At 40.4% G+C, this 15,637-nt stretch overlaps 2 protein-coding genes across 12 annotated transcripts in view; both read right to left on the bottom strand.

Moving 5' to 3' along the window:
• myo18b (myosin XVIIIB) overlaps positions 1-15,637 on the bottom strand; it is an 880,426-nt gene that overhangs the window by 17,785 nt on the left and 847,004 nt on the right. The window lies entirely within an intron of this gene.
• Positions 1-15,637, bottom strand: part of ogdhb (oxoglutarate dehydrogenase b) — a 59,180-nt gene that overhangs the window by 31,127 nt on the left and 12,416 nt on the right. For 8 of the 11 annotated variants that reach the window (XM_087271284.1, XM_087271282.1, XM_087271285.1 and 5 more), the window contains exons 3-6: positions 14,078-14,260; positions 11,422-11,524; positions 4,511-4,626; positions 1,584-1,738 (exon numbers count right to left, since the gene is read on the bottom strand). In XM_087271284.1, coding sequence (XP_087127410.1) covers positions 1,584-1,738; positions 4,511-4,626; positions 11,422-11,524; positions 14,078-14,260 — 557 coding nt within the window. Of the gene's footprint in view, positions 1-1,583; positions 1,739-4,510; positions 4,627-11,421; positions 11,525-13,085; positions 13,180-14,077; positions 14,261-15,637 lie in introns of all 11 variants that reach the window. The other 3 variants (XM_087271290.1, XM_087271291.1, XM_087271292.1) reach the window with 1 other exon arrangement.

Genomic DNA, 15,637 nt, shown 5'->3' with positions numbered 1-15,637 from the left:
GATATTTGTGACACACCGGTGTTTTGGAATTTGCAAAGACTGTATCTGATTGGGCTGTTAAAATATCGGGCCATCACCATACTCGTAGATCTGTCTCTGTGGGATAGCAGCGTAATTACAATAGGTGAAATCTGAGACGATGACTGGGCACAGGTAACTGTTGCGGAGGGGTTCAAGTCCTTGGCTTCTGGCTAAGATCAAGACCTTTTATTACATTTGGCTAGCTAAAGCGATCTAATTCGGGAGGAGGTATAAATCAGGGGTGGTTTGATTTACTGCCAGAAGGGAGTTGAAATTGGGGAGAACGTAATTAGAGCTGTAAAGCTTAACTTCCCGACCTTAGGTGAAAAATCAAATCTGTTAATCTTTTATTCCTGTTTTTGTAAAGCACTTTAAATTGCCACCATGTATGAAATGTGAAATATAAATAAACCTGCCTTGCCTATTTAGACAGTAATATTTTCTGTCTTTTAGTGCATATTATATGAGAGACTTAGTGTAGCTTTGTTTAACAAGTGCTCTGTTAGATTTGCATTGCAAACCAAAACAAAAGTTGAATTGATTATTATTTTTAATTTATATCAAAGTATTTTGCTCCTTTACTATCTCCCCTATAATTCATTACGCAAAAATCTGCAATTATTATTATCATTATTATTATCGGTTTATAAACAATATACTGTGCAGAAATAGCAAAAACAAGAAAAAGAAAGAAAAGAAAAAAGATTCTGTCAGATTTTTTGAAACTGATTTTAGAGGAGCCACAAAGTGTTGAGTTGTGAAACTTACAGGATGTTTTTATATACCTTTTACAATGTCAAAACATAAAGAGATTTTGCTCAATTTTGCTTTTTACAGTTTATGGCTTCTTCTAAACTATATAAATGGCTCATTAAGGTCAAATTTTGGGTGGAGTTTTCAATATGATCCAGTGTTTATGTTAATTTGATAATTTTCTGACTTTGTGAAGCATTTGGTCAACAGCGATTGTTTTTAAATGTGCTATAGAAATATACAGCTGAAGGCAGAATTATTAGCCGTTCTGAATTTTAAGCACTCTGTATATTTTTTCCCCCATTTTTTTGTGTAGAACATTTTTTTTAACACATTTCCAAACATAAAAGTCTTGAAACTCATCTTTTACAAATGATTTCACTTCTCCATGATGGCAGTAAATAATATTAGACTAGATATTCTTCAAGACACTGGTGTTCAGCTTAAAGTGACATGTAAAGGCTTCACTAGGGTAATTAGGGTAAAGTTAGGGTAATTAGGCAAGTCATTGTATAACAGTGGTTCTTAACAGTTTGTTCTATAGACAATCCAAAACAAATATAGTGTAAGGGGGCTAATAATAATGACCTTAAAATGGTTTTAAAAACATTAAAACTGCTTTTGTTCTAGCCAAAATAAAGCAAACAAGACTTTTTTTTCCAAAAGAACAAATATTATCAGACATACTGTGAAAAATTCCTGAATCTGTTCAACATCATTTGGGAAATATTGGAAAAAGAATTTAAAATTCACAAGAGTTGACTACAACTGTACTTTCAGATTGAATTGAGTTTTGCATGAACACAGACCTGGTGGAGCGCACCATACGGGCCAGCAGTGTCCTCTTCTCATCCAGAGTAAACTGCATCACTCCGGGCTTCTCAAACTTCTGCCGGATCCACTGGCACTGCTCCAGATCATTGATGAACATGAATTCCACACCAATGTGCTGACAGTAGGCCATCTGCACACACACAGCATGCACACTCAATTTACATGTATACATGTAATACTTTTGTTAGGGATATTGTTGTATTTTTGGGGACAGAGCACCTACGGTGCAATGGGCCTATTGGAATTGCTCCTTTTCTTATTATTAATCTTCTCCGGAATGAATTGTGATTTTGAGGGGTAAACATGTCCGAAAACTCACTAAACTTTGCAAACACCTCAGAAGTGGCGAAAATTTACTTTTGTTTTGGGTTTCCGGAAGTGGGCATGGCAAAATGACTCGACAGCACCACCTATGCACTTTTGACGGACTTGCCCCCTAGCTACGAATCACGCACGCAGACGAAAATGGGCACACACATCAAACATGCCAAAACCAACAAAAAAGTCTCTTGGAGCGAAATCTCAAACCCAACAGGAAGTCGGATATTTTTAACTTCCTGCCGTTTTTGCCATTTCCAGGCGTTGTATTTTAACAAACTCCTCCTAGGGATTTTATCGGATCAACACCAAAATTTTCTCATCTAAAGGCCTTGGCGATGTTAAATTGCGAAGATCTAGAGTTTTCGTCGAAGGGCGTGTCCATGGCGGCCTCGCAAACTTCGACATTTCGCCACGAAACAAGAAGAAGTTACTAAAACTCAGCCAAACAATGTCCGATCTGCCTGAAAATTCACATGGTTAATAAGATTCCTCTACTGAAGGCATCTAAATGGTAATCTTGAATCACAGTTATAGCGTCACCTGCTGACAGGTGATTTTTCTCAGGTTATTTATATATATCGGCTTAAATTAATGTTGTTCGCTGTTCTGTGTCATCCTGAGGCCACCAGGCGGTGGTGAGCACGGGTGCGAGGTCCCTATCATCGCTGCTTGCAGCTTTAAGATGTATGTTTGTATTTCTATACACAAATCAGAAAACATACACAGTACACACATATAAATATCATATGCACACAAACTATTATTTTAAATGCTCTTAATGATGGCTAACATAAACAGTTAATTCACCCAAAATAATAACCATTTGACATCCTTCACTTGCAATCTCGCTATTCCAAAAGCTTTAGAAAATACCTAAAAAAGCTGCTTTTAACTGCAACAAACTGGCATATAAACATGTGAACTGCATTATAACCCCTCTGATCAAAGTGCATGTGAGTTTGTTGTAGTATAATAAAGCCACGTGCTGATCACACAACATAAATGAACTCTGTCACATTAATCTGAAGCTTTTCTTACAATATGAATGGCTAAACACTGTATTATCACAATTATGAATATAGTTTTTGTTTAATACTTGTGTGCTGTTGGGTCGTTTTCATCCACTCTGGGCTGATTTTGAGTCTTCATTTGGCCTCAGCTTTCTCTGTGTGTCAGCAAATGTGATGCTTTGTGCTGACAAATCTTATTTTGACAGCTATCTTAGGGAAATACTTTTTTCCAAAACTCAACAATACACTGAACAAACTGACTCCCCTTTGGTGATGTTGGTGCTGTTTTTGCTCCATTGACTTCTATTATAATCACATTTATTGATTGTAAAGCCATGACAGCAGATAATCATGCATTACTGAATGCTGCTGGTTTTCCCTTGTGGGATGAGATCAATTAGGGGGAAATACTTAATTGTAGCCTTAAATTGCTTAAGTTGACCATTGGGATGTTCCCCTTGCAACCCAAGGTTTACTAAGGCTACCCTTAACTTTCAAACTAAAAGAATTTCTTAGCTTAAAGACTTTCATGCAACTGGGCCCTGGTCTTTATGTAAAGCCCATAGCATAGCCGTGTAGCATTAAAGTCCTAGGAAAGATAGAATTAGTCCAAAACGACAAAATAATATCAACAATACACTCATCGGCCACTTTATTAGGTACACCTATCCAACTGCTCGTTTACGCAAATTACTAATCAGCCAATCACATCATCAACTTGCATTTCGGCATGTAGACATGCTCAAGACGATCTGCTGCAGTTCAAACCGAGCATCAGAATGGAGAAGAAAGAGGATTTAATTGACTTTGAATGTGGCATGGTTGTGCCTACCAGCCAAAAAACTGGACAATAGAAGATTGGAGAAATGTTGCCTGCTCTGATGAGTCTCCATTTCTGCTGTCACATTCGGATGGTCTGGTCAGAATTTAGCATCAACAAAATGAAAGCATGGATCATCCTGCCTTGTATCAGCGGTTCAGGCTGGTGGTGGTGGTGTAATGGTGTGGGGGAGATTTTCTTTGGGTCCATTAGTACCAATTGAGCATCAACGCCACAGCCTACCTGAGTATTGCTGCTGACCATGTCCATCCCTTTATGAGCACAGTGTCTCCATCTTCTGATGGCTTCTTCCAGCAGGATAACGCAGCATGTCATAAAGCTCAATCATCTCAGACTGGTTTCTTGAACATGACGATGAGTTCACTGTACTCAAATGGCCTCCACAGTCACCAGAGCTCAATCCAACAGAGCAGCTTTGGGATGTGGTGGAACAGGAGATTGGCATCATGGATGTGCAGCCGACAAATCTGCTGCAACTGTGTGATGCTATCATGACAATATGGAGCAAAATCTCTGAGGAATATTTCCAGTAGCTTGCTGAATCTATGACATGAAGAATTAAAGCAGATCTGAAGGCAAAAGGGGTCCAACTTGGTACTAGTACCTAATAAAGTGGCCGGTGAGTGTATGTTTAAATCATATACAGTATGCTGGCTCTCACGTCAACATAATAACAATATCATGCAATGCATTATAAGTGGTTCAGTTGTGCAAAAGTGTGTGTTTGTACCTCTAAGCGGTGGATGATTTCCCTGAGAGGAAGCGCAGTTTCGCTGCCCCCGATGAAGGTGGTGGTGGGAAGCCGGAAAACTTTATCCAGATCCGTTTCTTCCAGCCCGTAGAAGCCTGACAGCAGACATGCAAACACACGGATGGGGAAGGAGGAGCGCAAGAAAACAGCAGTCGACACACGTAAACACAAGAGACAAACAAAACTGTGTTAGCGGAAACCATTTTTATGATTCAGAAGAATAATTTAACACAAACGGCACAATCATGCACACAGAACATGAGAAGAGAGAGGAGTGTTAGCAGAAAAAACAGGAAAGATTTGGGTTCAAAATTGAATTACTAAAGAGGAAACATGAAGGAGATGCTACAGATGGAAACGTATTGATCAGAACATGCATGACGAACACAACAAGCAAATTATTTCAAAGGAAATACAAGATTAATTTGCTTGCTTTAAGGTAAAACTCACTTCATTTTCACTCATTAATTCTGAAAACAAGACTATATGCTTGAAAAATAATAAGAAAATGCTTCTTGGTTTCAAAACTGTTAGATATTTGGACTGGAAACAAGACAGAAATACTAAGAAATGCAGCGTATTTGCAGTTTGTTCTGACCTTTGCTCTCATATTTACTGGTCCACACAAACTACACACGTGCTCCTTGATTCTGCAGGCATGTACTGTAAACACGGTGAAACATCCTGCAACACCAGTAAAACTAGACTAAACTAAACTGCAGGCCACGTCAGATATGGTGTTCAACCTTCAGTGTGTGTGTGTGTGGGACTTGTGTGTGTGCATGTTTTAATATTGCATGTTTAAACATCGAAATTAAAATGCAGATTTTAAAGCACTTCACCTGAGCTTTAACCGGAAACATTATGAACTGGAATCAAGCAAAGGTGACTTTGGGAGAATCTTCCTAAAGTCAAAGCCTAAAGCTGGAGCATCGAGGCTAAAGCTGACCTTCTGTGAGGATCAGGATATTATGGATGAAACAGACCCAAGGCAAGGGTATTGAGGGAAATCTCCACATATGCCAGCTGAGATCCAGTGAAGAGCAGAATGGCAGTGCCAAGCAGAGTTGCATAAATGCATTTTTGATACCGGGTCAGACTACAGGGTTTCTGATTTCAGCGAGTCAAATGTAAGACTTTAATAGATCTTTTTAAGACCATAATGACTGAAAAATCTGACTTATACAGGGCTAAATGCCCAGACTTTTTCTTTCACTTGCCTCATCGAAAAATTCAAATAAGACATTTCTTAGCAACATATAATAAATAATGTGTTAAAATAAGCTGACTGTAGTTATGTGTACATACACATTTTAAAATAATAATATTAAAATTGATTTTAAAAAAAACACATAAAAGTAAGCACAGCAGTCTGTCTAATGTTATACACGCAACACCCTGACATGAACTGAACCTGTGAGTTGTTCTGAGGAAAAGCCCTGAGCGCAGCGTTTCCACTGAATGAGAGGCAGAGCAATGCGGCGTACAGAGAGAAACTCACTCACCGGACACAGAGACTCTCTAACAATCAGCCTCCCACATTCATAAAGGCTGTAAAATATCACTCGCCTGCTTTACTCTTAGAACAAAGAGATCTGAAGAGGCAAAGCTGTCTGGATGCTGAAAATAAATCTCAATGTTTTTCACACTTTTATTTAGGTTTTCTGCAGTATTGCACTTTTAAAACTGTTTTATAATGAGTAGCAATAGGGCTGTGCACTAAAAATCGACCATTATAAAGTATGCTCTATCATTTATTTAATGGCATCACAAAATGCATTGTCTACTGTAATATTTTTCCTAATTTGTATGAGCAGATACAAGCAGATTAAATCTACAACAGATTTAAATGCATACAATTCAGAAAACTCTGGGCAAACTCTTCGAAATCGACCCTTCCAAACGATTCGGGGGTCCACCCCTCCAGGCGATTCATAGTCAACTCTTTGAGACCATTCAGAGTAGACCCTTCCAACCTATTCAGAGTAAACCTATCCAACCAATTCAGAGTCGACCCTTCCAACCAAGTCAGAGTAGACCCTTCCAATCAATTTAGAGTAGACCTATATAACCGATTCAGAGCCGACCCTTCCAACCAAGTCAGAGTCGACCCTTCCAATCAATTTAGAGTAGACCTATCCAACCGATTCAGAGCCGAACCTTCCAACCAAGTCAGAGTCGACCCTTCCAATCAATTTAGAGTAGACCTATCCAACCAAGTCAAAGTCGACCCTTCCAACCGATTCAAAGACCCTTCCAATCAATTTAGAGTCGACCCTTCCAACTGATTCAGAGAAGACCCTTCCAATCAATTTAGAGTCGACCCTTCCAACCGATTCAGAGTAGACCCTTCCAACCAAGTCAGAGTAGACCCTTCCAACCGATTCAGAGTTGACCCTTCCAATCAATTTAGAGTAGACCTATCCAACTGGTTCAGAGCCGACCATTCCAAACGATTTAGAGTTGACCCTTCCAACCAAGTCAGAGTCGACCCATCCAACCGATTCAGAGAAGACCCTTCCAATCAATTTAGAGTAGACCTATCCAACCGATTCAGAGCCGACCCTTCCAACCAATTTAGAGTTGACCCTTCCAACCAAGACAGAATTGACCCTTCCAACCAATTAAGAGTCAAATCAAATCAAATCACTTTTATTGTCACATCATCAGCAGCACGTGTGCTAAGATGAGTAAAAAGCTTAGGTGCTGGCTCCAGACAGTACAAAATACAAATAGTGCAAATACAACGACAGTGCAAAATACAGACCGTGCGAAATACAGACGGTGCAAAATACAGACGGTGCAAAATACAGACAGTGCAAATACAACGACAATGTAAAATTGACAGCGATATGTACAATGAATAGGTGTCCACATAGTTGTATATAGTGTTGTTTCAAGTATGGATTGGTTAAAGTGCAGTGCATGCTACATATTGATGGTGTGCAGTGAGGGGTATGGAAGAGTCTGTGTGTGGTGTGTTAAGTGTTCATCAGCCTGATAGTCTGAGGGAAGAAGCTTCAGCCGGCTGGTGCGTGATCGGATGCTGCAGAACTGTCTGCCTGAGGGTAGCAGAGAGAAAAGTCTATGGCTTGGGTGGCTGGAGTCACTGATAATTCTCTTGGCTTTCCTCATGCATCGCCTGGTGTAGATGTCCTGGAGGGAGGGAAGCTCACCTCCTACTACGCTTCCAGCAGTTCGCACAGTCCTATGTAGGCCTTTGCGATTGCTGCTGGTGCTATTTCCATACCAGGTCGTGAAACAGCCAGACAGGATGCTCTCCACAGTGCAGGTGTAGAACTAGCGAAGGATGTGGGGGCTCATTCCAAACCTCCTAAGACACCTGAGGAAGAAGAGGCGTTGTTGTGCCTTCCTCAGCACCGTGTCTGTGTAAGCAGTCCATGTCAAATCCTCAGCGATGTGGACTTCAAAAAACTTAAAAGTGCTGACTCCCTCCACTGCCGTCCCGTTGATGGTGATGGGGGTGTGTTCTCTCTTCTCTCTCCTGAAATCCACCACCAGCTCCTTGGTTTTGCTAATGTTGAGTGAGAGGTGGTTTTCCTCACACCACTATGTCAGAGTGTGCACCTCCTCTCTGTAGGTCGTCTCATCATTATCTGTAATTAGGCCACCACTGTTGAGTCATCAGCAATTTTAACGATGACGTTGGAGCTGTGTTTGGCTGTACAGTCATGTGTGTACAGGGAGTACAGGAGTGGGCTGAGAACACAGCCCTGTAGAGCACCAGTGTTGAGAATCAGTGTTGATGATGTAATGTTGTTCATTCTGACCTCCTGGCGTCTGCCTGACAGGAAGTCCAGGATCCAGTTGCACAATGAGCTGTGAAGACCGGGAGCCTGGAGCTTCACCACCAGCTTGGCAGGCACTATGGTGTTGAATAGAGTCAACCCTTCCAACCGATTCAGAGTCGACCATTAGAGGTGATTCAGAGTCGACCCTTGCAGGCGATTCAAAGTCGACCCTTGCAGGCGATTCAGAGTCGACCCTTGCAGGCGATTCAGAGTCGACCCTTCCAGGCGATTCATAGTCGACTCTTCAGGACGATTCAGAGTAGACCCCTCGATGCAATTCAGAGTCGACCCTTCCAAGCAATTCAGAATACACCATTAGAGGTGATTTAAAGTCGACCCTTGAAGGCGAGTCAAAGTCGACCCTTGCAGGCGATTCAGAGTCGACCCTTTGCAGGCGATTCAGAGTGGACCCTTGCAGGTGATTCAGAGTGGACCCTTGCAGGCGATTCAGAGTGGACCCTTGCAGGCGATTCAGAGTGGACCCTTGCAGGCGATTCAGAGTGGACCCTTACAGGCGATTCAGAGTTGACCCATGTAGGCGATTCAGAGTCGACCATTACAGGCGATTTAGAGTCGACCCTTGCAGGCGATTCAGAGTCGACCCTTGCAGGCGATTCAAAGTCGACCATTGCAGGCGATTTAGAGTCGACCTTTGCAGGCGATTCAGAGTCGACCCTTGCAGGCGATTCAGAGTCGACCCTTGCAGGCCTTTCAGAGTCGACCCTTGCAGGCGATTTAGAGTCGACCCTTGCAGGCGATTTAAAATTGACCTTTGCAGGTGATTCAGAGTCGACACTTGCAGGTGATGCGGCCCACCCTTCGAGGCGAATCCGAGTCCACCCTTCGAGGCGATTCAGAGTAGAACTTTCCAACCAATTCAGAGTAGAACCCTCCAACCCATTCAGAGTTGACTCCTTGAAGGCAATTCAGAGTCGACTCCTAGAAGGCGATTCGGAGTAAACCCATACGAGGCGATTCAGAGTCGACCCATATGAGGTGATTTAGAGTCAACCCGGATGAGGTGATTTAGAGTCAACCCATACGAGGCGATCTGAGTCGACCCATACAAGGCAATTTAGATTTAACCCTTCGAGGCGATTCAGAGTCAACACTTTGAGACGATTTAGAGTCGACCCTAATAAAGCCTGATTTATACTTCTTGGTCGAGTGATCGGCGTGACCCACGGCACATGCCCTGCGCGTTGCCGCGCATTCATACTTATACGTGTTGTTTGTGTTGCTCTGCAATCACACTTTCGAAGCGCTAGCTGTCAGCAGGTTTTTTCCTCTGTGTCGAGTTACTTTGCTTTTTTTGTTTTTTTCTGAACGCTACCTTAATATACAAGTATCTCAAACTCGCTCATTTTGAGGCGGGAATCGGCGGACATGCAACAACTTTAATCATAAGGTAAACACAAAACAAGAGTTTCCATTTAGAGCTCATTCACAGGACTCCACACATTGGGTTTGCACAGCTCTCTCCCCCACCCACACTCGTCAGTGCTACAACGAATCACAGAGCCGAGCTTGTGATATGCATCGTTGCGACGTGTAGTTACATTTTTGGAGAGGTCCGCGTCAGCATCACCGACGGCAAGGGCTATGTGCCCATGCGCAGGCCGCACGAAGCATATGCGCGTAATTGACGCAGAAGCATAAATTTGCCTCAAAGTACCTTTGTTTTGACAAGACATCATAAACTATTTAACATTTTATCAAAAGTTAATTATTTAAATATTTATACTGTGGAAACTAGGTAGACAAGTCATCTTGACAGTTCACATTTCTGAAATAGCAACGTTGATTGTTTTTAGAGTAAACTAACCACAATCTTCCTCAGCATGCTAAATGTGCAACTGTGGCTCATCCTTGATAAAGTTTTCAATTATATCTGCTGAATGTGTGTACATGCAAACAAACACACAGTATGTGCACACTGCAATGGGAAATAAAGCAAGTGCCAATCACAGCACACAGAGAAGCAAACAACAGCCTGTAAATTACCAGTGCAATATAAGAGTCTCTATGGGAGGATATGAAAAAGACAATCTGCAGAGAGAAAGAGGAACTACAACATCACACTAGACAAGGCGAGCGCTTCACTGATCAACACTACTGATGTCAAGAGTGACATACAATAAAATGAGGAAACAGCATTTACAGTGGGCAAAGCCAGACGCCTGTATGTGTGCAGGTAGGGTGCAAACTAAAATAAATATTATTTGTAATATTATAAATAATCCATAAATAATTATCATAAATATTATATTCAAAAATATGCTAGATTTATGTTACGTTTATATATGAATGTAAGTAAAAAAATATTTAATTAATATCTAAATTTTTACTTAAATTATAACTAATTATAACTTATATAACTTAATATAACTTAAATTATTAAATTATAATATAATATAACTTAAATTATAACTAACAATATATAATAAATGCATATTTACAATTGACACACACACATATATAAACATTAAATAAATGTTATTATATTATTATTATTAATTCATATTATTATTATATTATTAATTTTATTATTTATTAATTATTAAGATTATATTATATAATTAATTCATATTATTAATATATTATTACTCTTATTAATTATTAATATTATATATATATATATATATATATATATATATATATATATATATATATATATATATATATATATATATAGTTATGCCAGATTTAACTTTATATAACTCTATGAAAATTGTATATATTTATTATATAAATTCATATATAAATTGTTTGCTTAAATTATAATAAACAATACAGGTAATAAGTAACTATCTGTGATTTAAGTATAAATAAACAATAAATGAACAGACTTTTAGAACAAGGCTAACATCACACATTCCCAGGGAAAGTTTGTAATTAACGTAAACATGATTTGAAACTGCACAGAAACACCACTCAGCACTGACTTAACTTTACCCACTGCAAATATCTAAAGAGCTCTACATGCATGCTCCAGGTAAGAATGGAGGACATGAGCAGCGGCACAAAAACAATTACGCCAGATTCAAATCACTCCAATGCCTGATATCAAAACCTCACCGAGTTTATCAGAGGACGTGATTATATCAGCAGGGACGCACGAATCGAGATCTGCATCCAAAATGCCCAGAGGATCCAGCTGCGCTACGTGGTGTCCGCGAATCTGCAGGAGGTCCAGGAACAAGAGCAACAGATTGAAGAAGAAGAGGAGAAAGGAGGACAATAACCCAACAAACAGACAGATGAGGAGGTGAGAGCGAGTGTGAAAACCAGCAGAGAGAGAAAAACAGAGAAACACACAGAGCAATGTTAACACACTGAATGAAAAACACACTCGCACTCACACACACAACTAGGGATGGGCGATACACAGGCCAGACAAACATCTGTGACATTAATTGATATTTCTGCAAATAATTTAGTATAGAAATCGGCAGAATGTGGAATTATTTTGATTTTTAGTAGCTAAAAACTTGAAATAAAAATAATAGCTTTTTTACTTATATTCAGATTTACAACGCAAATGCAATTTTAGTAAACAAAGCAAGTTTCTGATATAATAGATCTGCTAATAGCCTGATTAGCTGCTTTAAACAACAGGAGACTAATGTCCTTTGAACCAATCTCCATTATTGTAAGCTGCTTGCTTTTCTGTCTGCACTGCTCCATTTGTTAGATGTTTGCTCACACTTTCTTTTGTCTGAAGCACTTTAAACACCCAAACGCCCCATTCGTGCAGTGTCATTCACTCAATTTGCGCTGCAGGATGTCTAATCGTGGCGACGTGGTGGCGCAGTAGGTAGTGCTCACGGCACACAGCAAGAAGGTCGCTGGATCCAGCCTCAGCTGGGTCATTTGGCATTTCTAGAGTTTACATGTTCTCCCCGTGTTGGCGTGGGTTTCCTCCAGGTGCTCCGGTATCCCCCACAAGTCCAAAGACATGCGGTACAGGTGAATTGGGTAAGCTAAAAATTGTCCGTAGTGTATGAGTGTGAATGAGTGTGAATGAATGTATCCCAGTGATGGGTTGCTGCTGGAAGGGAATCTGTTGCGGAAGCATGTGTCAGATAAGTTGGTGGTTCATTCCACCGTGGCGACCCCAGATTTATAAAGGGACTGAGCCGAAAAGAAAATGAATGAATGAATGAATGATGTCTAATGGCATCTTTGCATTGACTTCACATGTAAATCATTCACGCTAAATCCACGTCTGCAAAACAATTCCGGCCCCCTTACATGTAATGTCAGGATTTTAAGGGCACAGGTGAGACGTCATTTTTCGAGAGACACTCAAATACATCCCGTGCGCTGCGTATGCAACCTCTATAAGTCATCTGAAACAATTCACTGCAAACTGAAATAAATATAATTTGATTAAATGGTTTAGAACTAGAAGTTTGAGATTATTATTTTATTGTTATTTTGCGTTTAATTAAGAATTTGCAGGATCTCAAAATTTAGTGACTTATTGTTGATTTTGCGTAGAATTCAGCCATCGCAGATTTGCGAAAAACTAGGGGGTCTAATATACTACATATATATATAATAAATAAAGAAAAATTATTAAAAATAACGATCCAATAATAAAAGGAAATATAATAAATATAATAAATAAATAAAAATAAAGGACTATTTGTCTCGTCAACAAACAGCAGAAAATATTGTGCTATAATTGTGTGCGCATATCGCCCATCCCTGTGCTCAACAACACAAGCAGTTCTCACCGGACTGATGGAGCCCCACAGTAATCGGGGCATTGTCAAAATTTACACAACTGATGCCCAAAGGGTCGAGTTTGGCAATATGATGACCTCTGACCTGTGGACAAGCAATAGGACTTACACGCTGACTCAACTCTAAAGGCTGTCCCAACTCTTTCTGATTTGGGGTTGTGTATATATACAGTGTGTATTCAGTATTCAGACCCCCGTAAATGTTCCACTCTTTATGTTGTAGCCGTTTGCTAAAATCATTTAAGTGCATTGTTTTCCTCATTAATATCCACACAGCAGCACATACTGACAGACAAACACAGCATCGTTGACCTTTCTGCAGATTTATTAAAAAAGAAAAGCTGAAATATCACATGGGCCTAGGTATTCAGACCCTTTGCTGTGCACTCAGGTGCTGTCCGTTTCTTCTGATCATCCTTGAGATGGATCTACACCTTCATTTCAGTCCAGCTGTGTTTGATTATACTGACTGGATTTGATTAGGAAAGCCACACACTGGTTTATATAAGACATTACAGCTCACAATGCAAATAAGAAAGGTAAAATAATGAAGGAGTGGCTTCACAACAACTCGGTAACAGTTCTTGAATGGCCCACCCAGAGCCCCGACTTTAACACAATTGAGCATCTCTGAAGAGACCTAAGAATGGCTTTCCACAAACCTTTACCATCCATCCTGACAGAACTGGAGAGGATCTGTAAGGAGGAATGGCGGAGGATCCCCAAATCCAGCTGTGAAAAACTTGTTGCATCTTTCCCAAAAAGACTCACGGCTGGATTAGATCTAAAGTTAAATACTGAGGAAAGGCTCTGAATCCTTAGGCCCATGTGATATTTCAGGGTTTTTTTAACAAATCTGCAAAAATGTCAACAATTCTGTGTTTTTCTGTGAATGTGGGGTGCTGTGTGTACATTAATGAAGAAAACTATGAACTCAGCAGCTGAAGATCTCCATGATTAAATCCTCATTTCCATCTTCATACCTGATATGCTCTGATGAGGGACTGCACAGCCAGGTGGTCTTCCACTAGTTTCTCCACATTGGGCTGTGCTCCAATCAGCGCCTGCGACTGAGAGAGTCCTGAGAGCCCCATTGGAGGAACACTTTGGTAGGCAGAACCTGGAGCCACGCCAGCGTTAGCGTTACGGAAGAAGATGTCCCACGACTGTTGAGAAATAGGTAAGAGACAGAGTAAGAGAATAAGTAAACAATAAGTTTGTTGTGTTATCAACCTGTGGCTGTAAACAATTAAGAAGTCTGTTTTCACCTGCTTTTATTCTTTATAGCAGGGGTGTCAAACTCAATTCCTGGAGGGCGGAAGCCCTGCATACTGTAGTTTAGTTCCAACCCTGCTCCAACACACTTACCTGTAGGTTTCAAACAAGCCTGAAGGACTCAATTAGTTTGATCAGGTGTGTTTAATTAGGGTTGGAACTAAACTGTGCAGAGCTGCGGCCCTCCAGGAACTGAGTTTGACACCTGTGGTTTAAAGTGTACATTCTACACACTATCCCCCATAATGCTAATGTGGAAAAAGAGTTTTTGAAATTGTTGCAAATTTATCAAAAATAAAAAAGCAGAAAAATCACATGTACATCAGTATTCACAGGCTTTGACAAGAAGCTCTAAATTGAACTCAGGTACATTTGAAGTCAGAATTATTCACCCCCTGTTTATTTTTTTCCCCATTTTCTGTTTAACAGAGAGCAGATTTCTTCAAAACATTACTGAGCATGATAGTTTTAATAACTCATCTCTAATAACTGATTTATTTTCTCTTTGTCATGATGACAGTCAATTATATTAGACTAGATATTCTTCAAGACACTTCTATACAGCTTAAAGTGACATTTAAAGGCTTCACTAGGGTAATTAGGGTAACTAGGCAGGTTAGGGTAATTAGGCAAGATATTGTATAATGATGGTTTGTTCTGTAGACTATTGAAAAAATATTTATTCTAGCCGAAATAAAACTATTTGGAGTTTGCCAAAAGGCATCTGAAGGACTCTCAGAGCATCAGAAACTAAACTCTCTGCTCTGATGAGACTCAAACTGAACTGTTTGGAGTGAACGCCAGGCGTTACGTTTGGAGAACAGCAGGCGGCGCTCATCAGCAGGCTAACAGCATCCCTACAGTGAAGCATGGTGGTGTTGGCATCATGCTGTGGGGATGTGTTTCAGCAGCAGGAACTGGAAGACTAGTCAGGATAGAGGGAAAGATGAATGCAGCGATGTACAGAGACATCCTGAATGAAGACCTGCACAAGAGTGCTCTCCACCTCAGACTGGGGCGACGCTTCATCTTCCAGCAGGACAATGACCCAAAGCACACCGCCAACACATCAATGCAGTGGCACAACAACAACTCGGTGAATGTCCATGAGTGGCCCAGCCAGAGCCCAGACCTAAATCCTATTGAACATCTCTGGAGAGATCTGAAAATGGCTGTACACCGTCGCTTCCCATCCAACCTGAGAGAGCTTGAGAGTTGCTGCAAAGAGGAACGGGCAAACATTTCCAAAGACAGGTGTGCAGAGCCTG

The sequence above is a fragment of the Danio rerio genome, chromosome 10 (genome assembly GCF_052040795.2).
Source record: "Danio rerio strain M-AB ecotype USA chromosome 10, GRCz13ab, whole genome shotgun sequence".
NCBI classification, from domain to species: Eukaryota; Metazoa; Chordata; class Actinopteri; order Cypriniformes; family Danionidae; genus Danio; species Danio rerio.
This window is presented reverse-complemented; position numbering and strand designations above follow the sequence as displayed.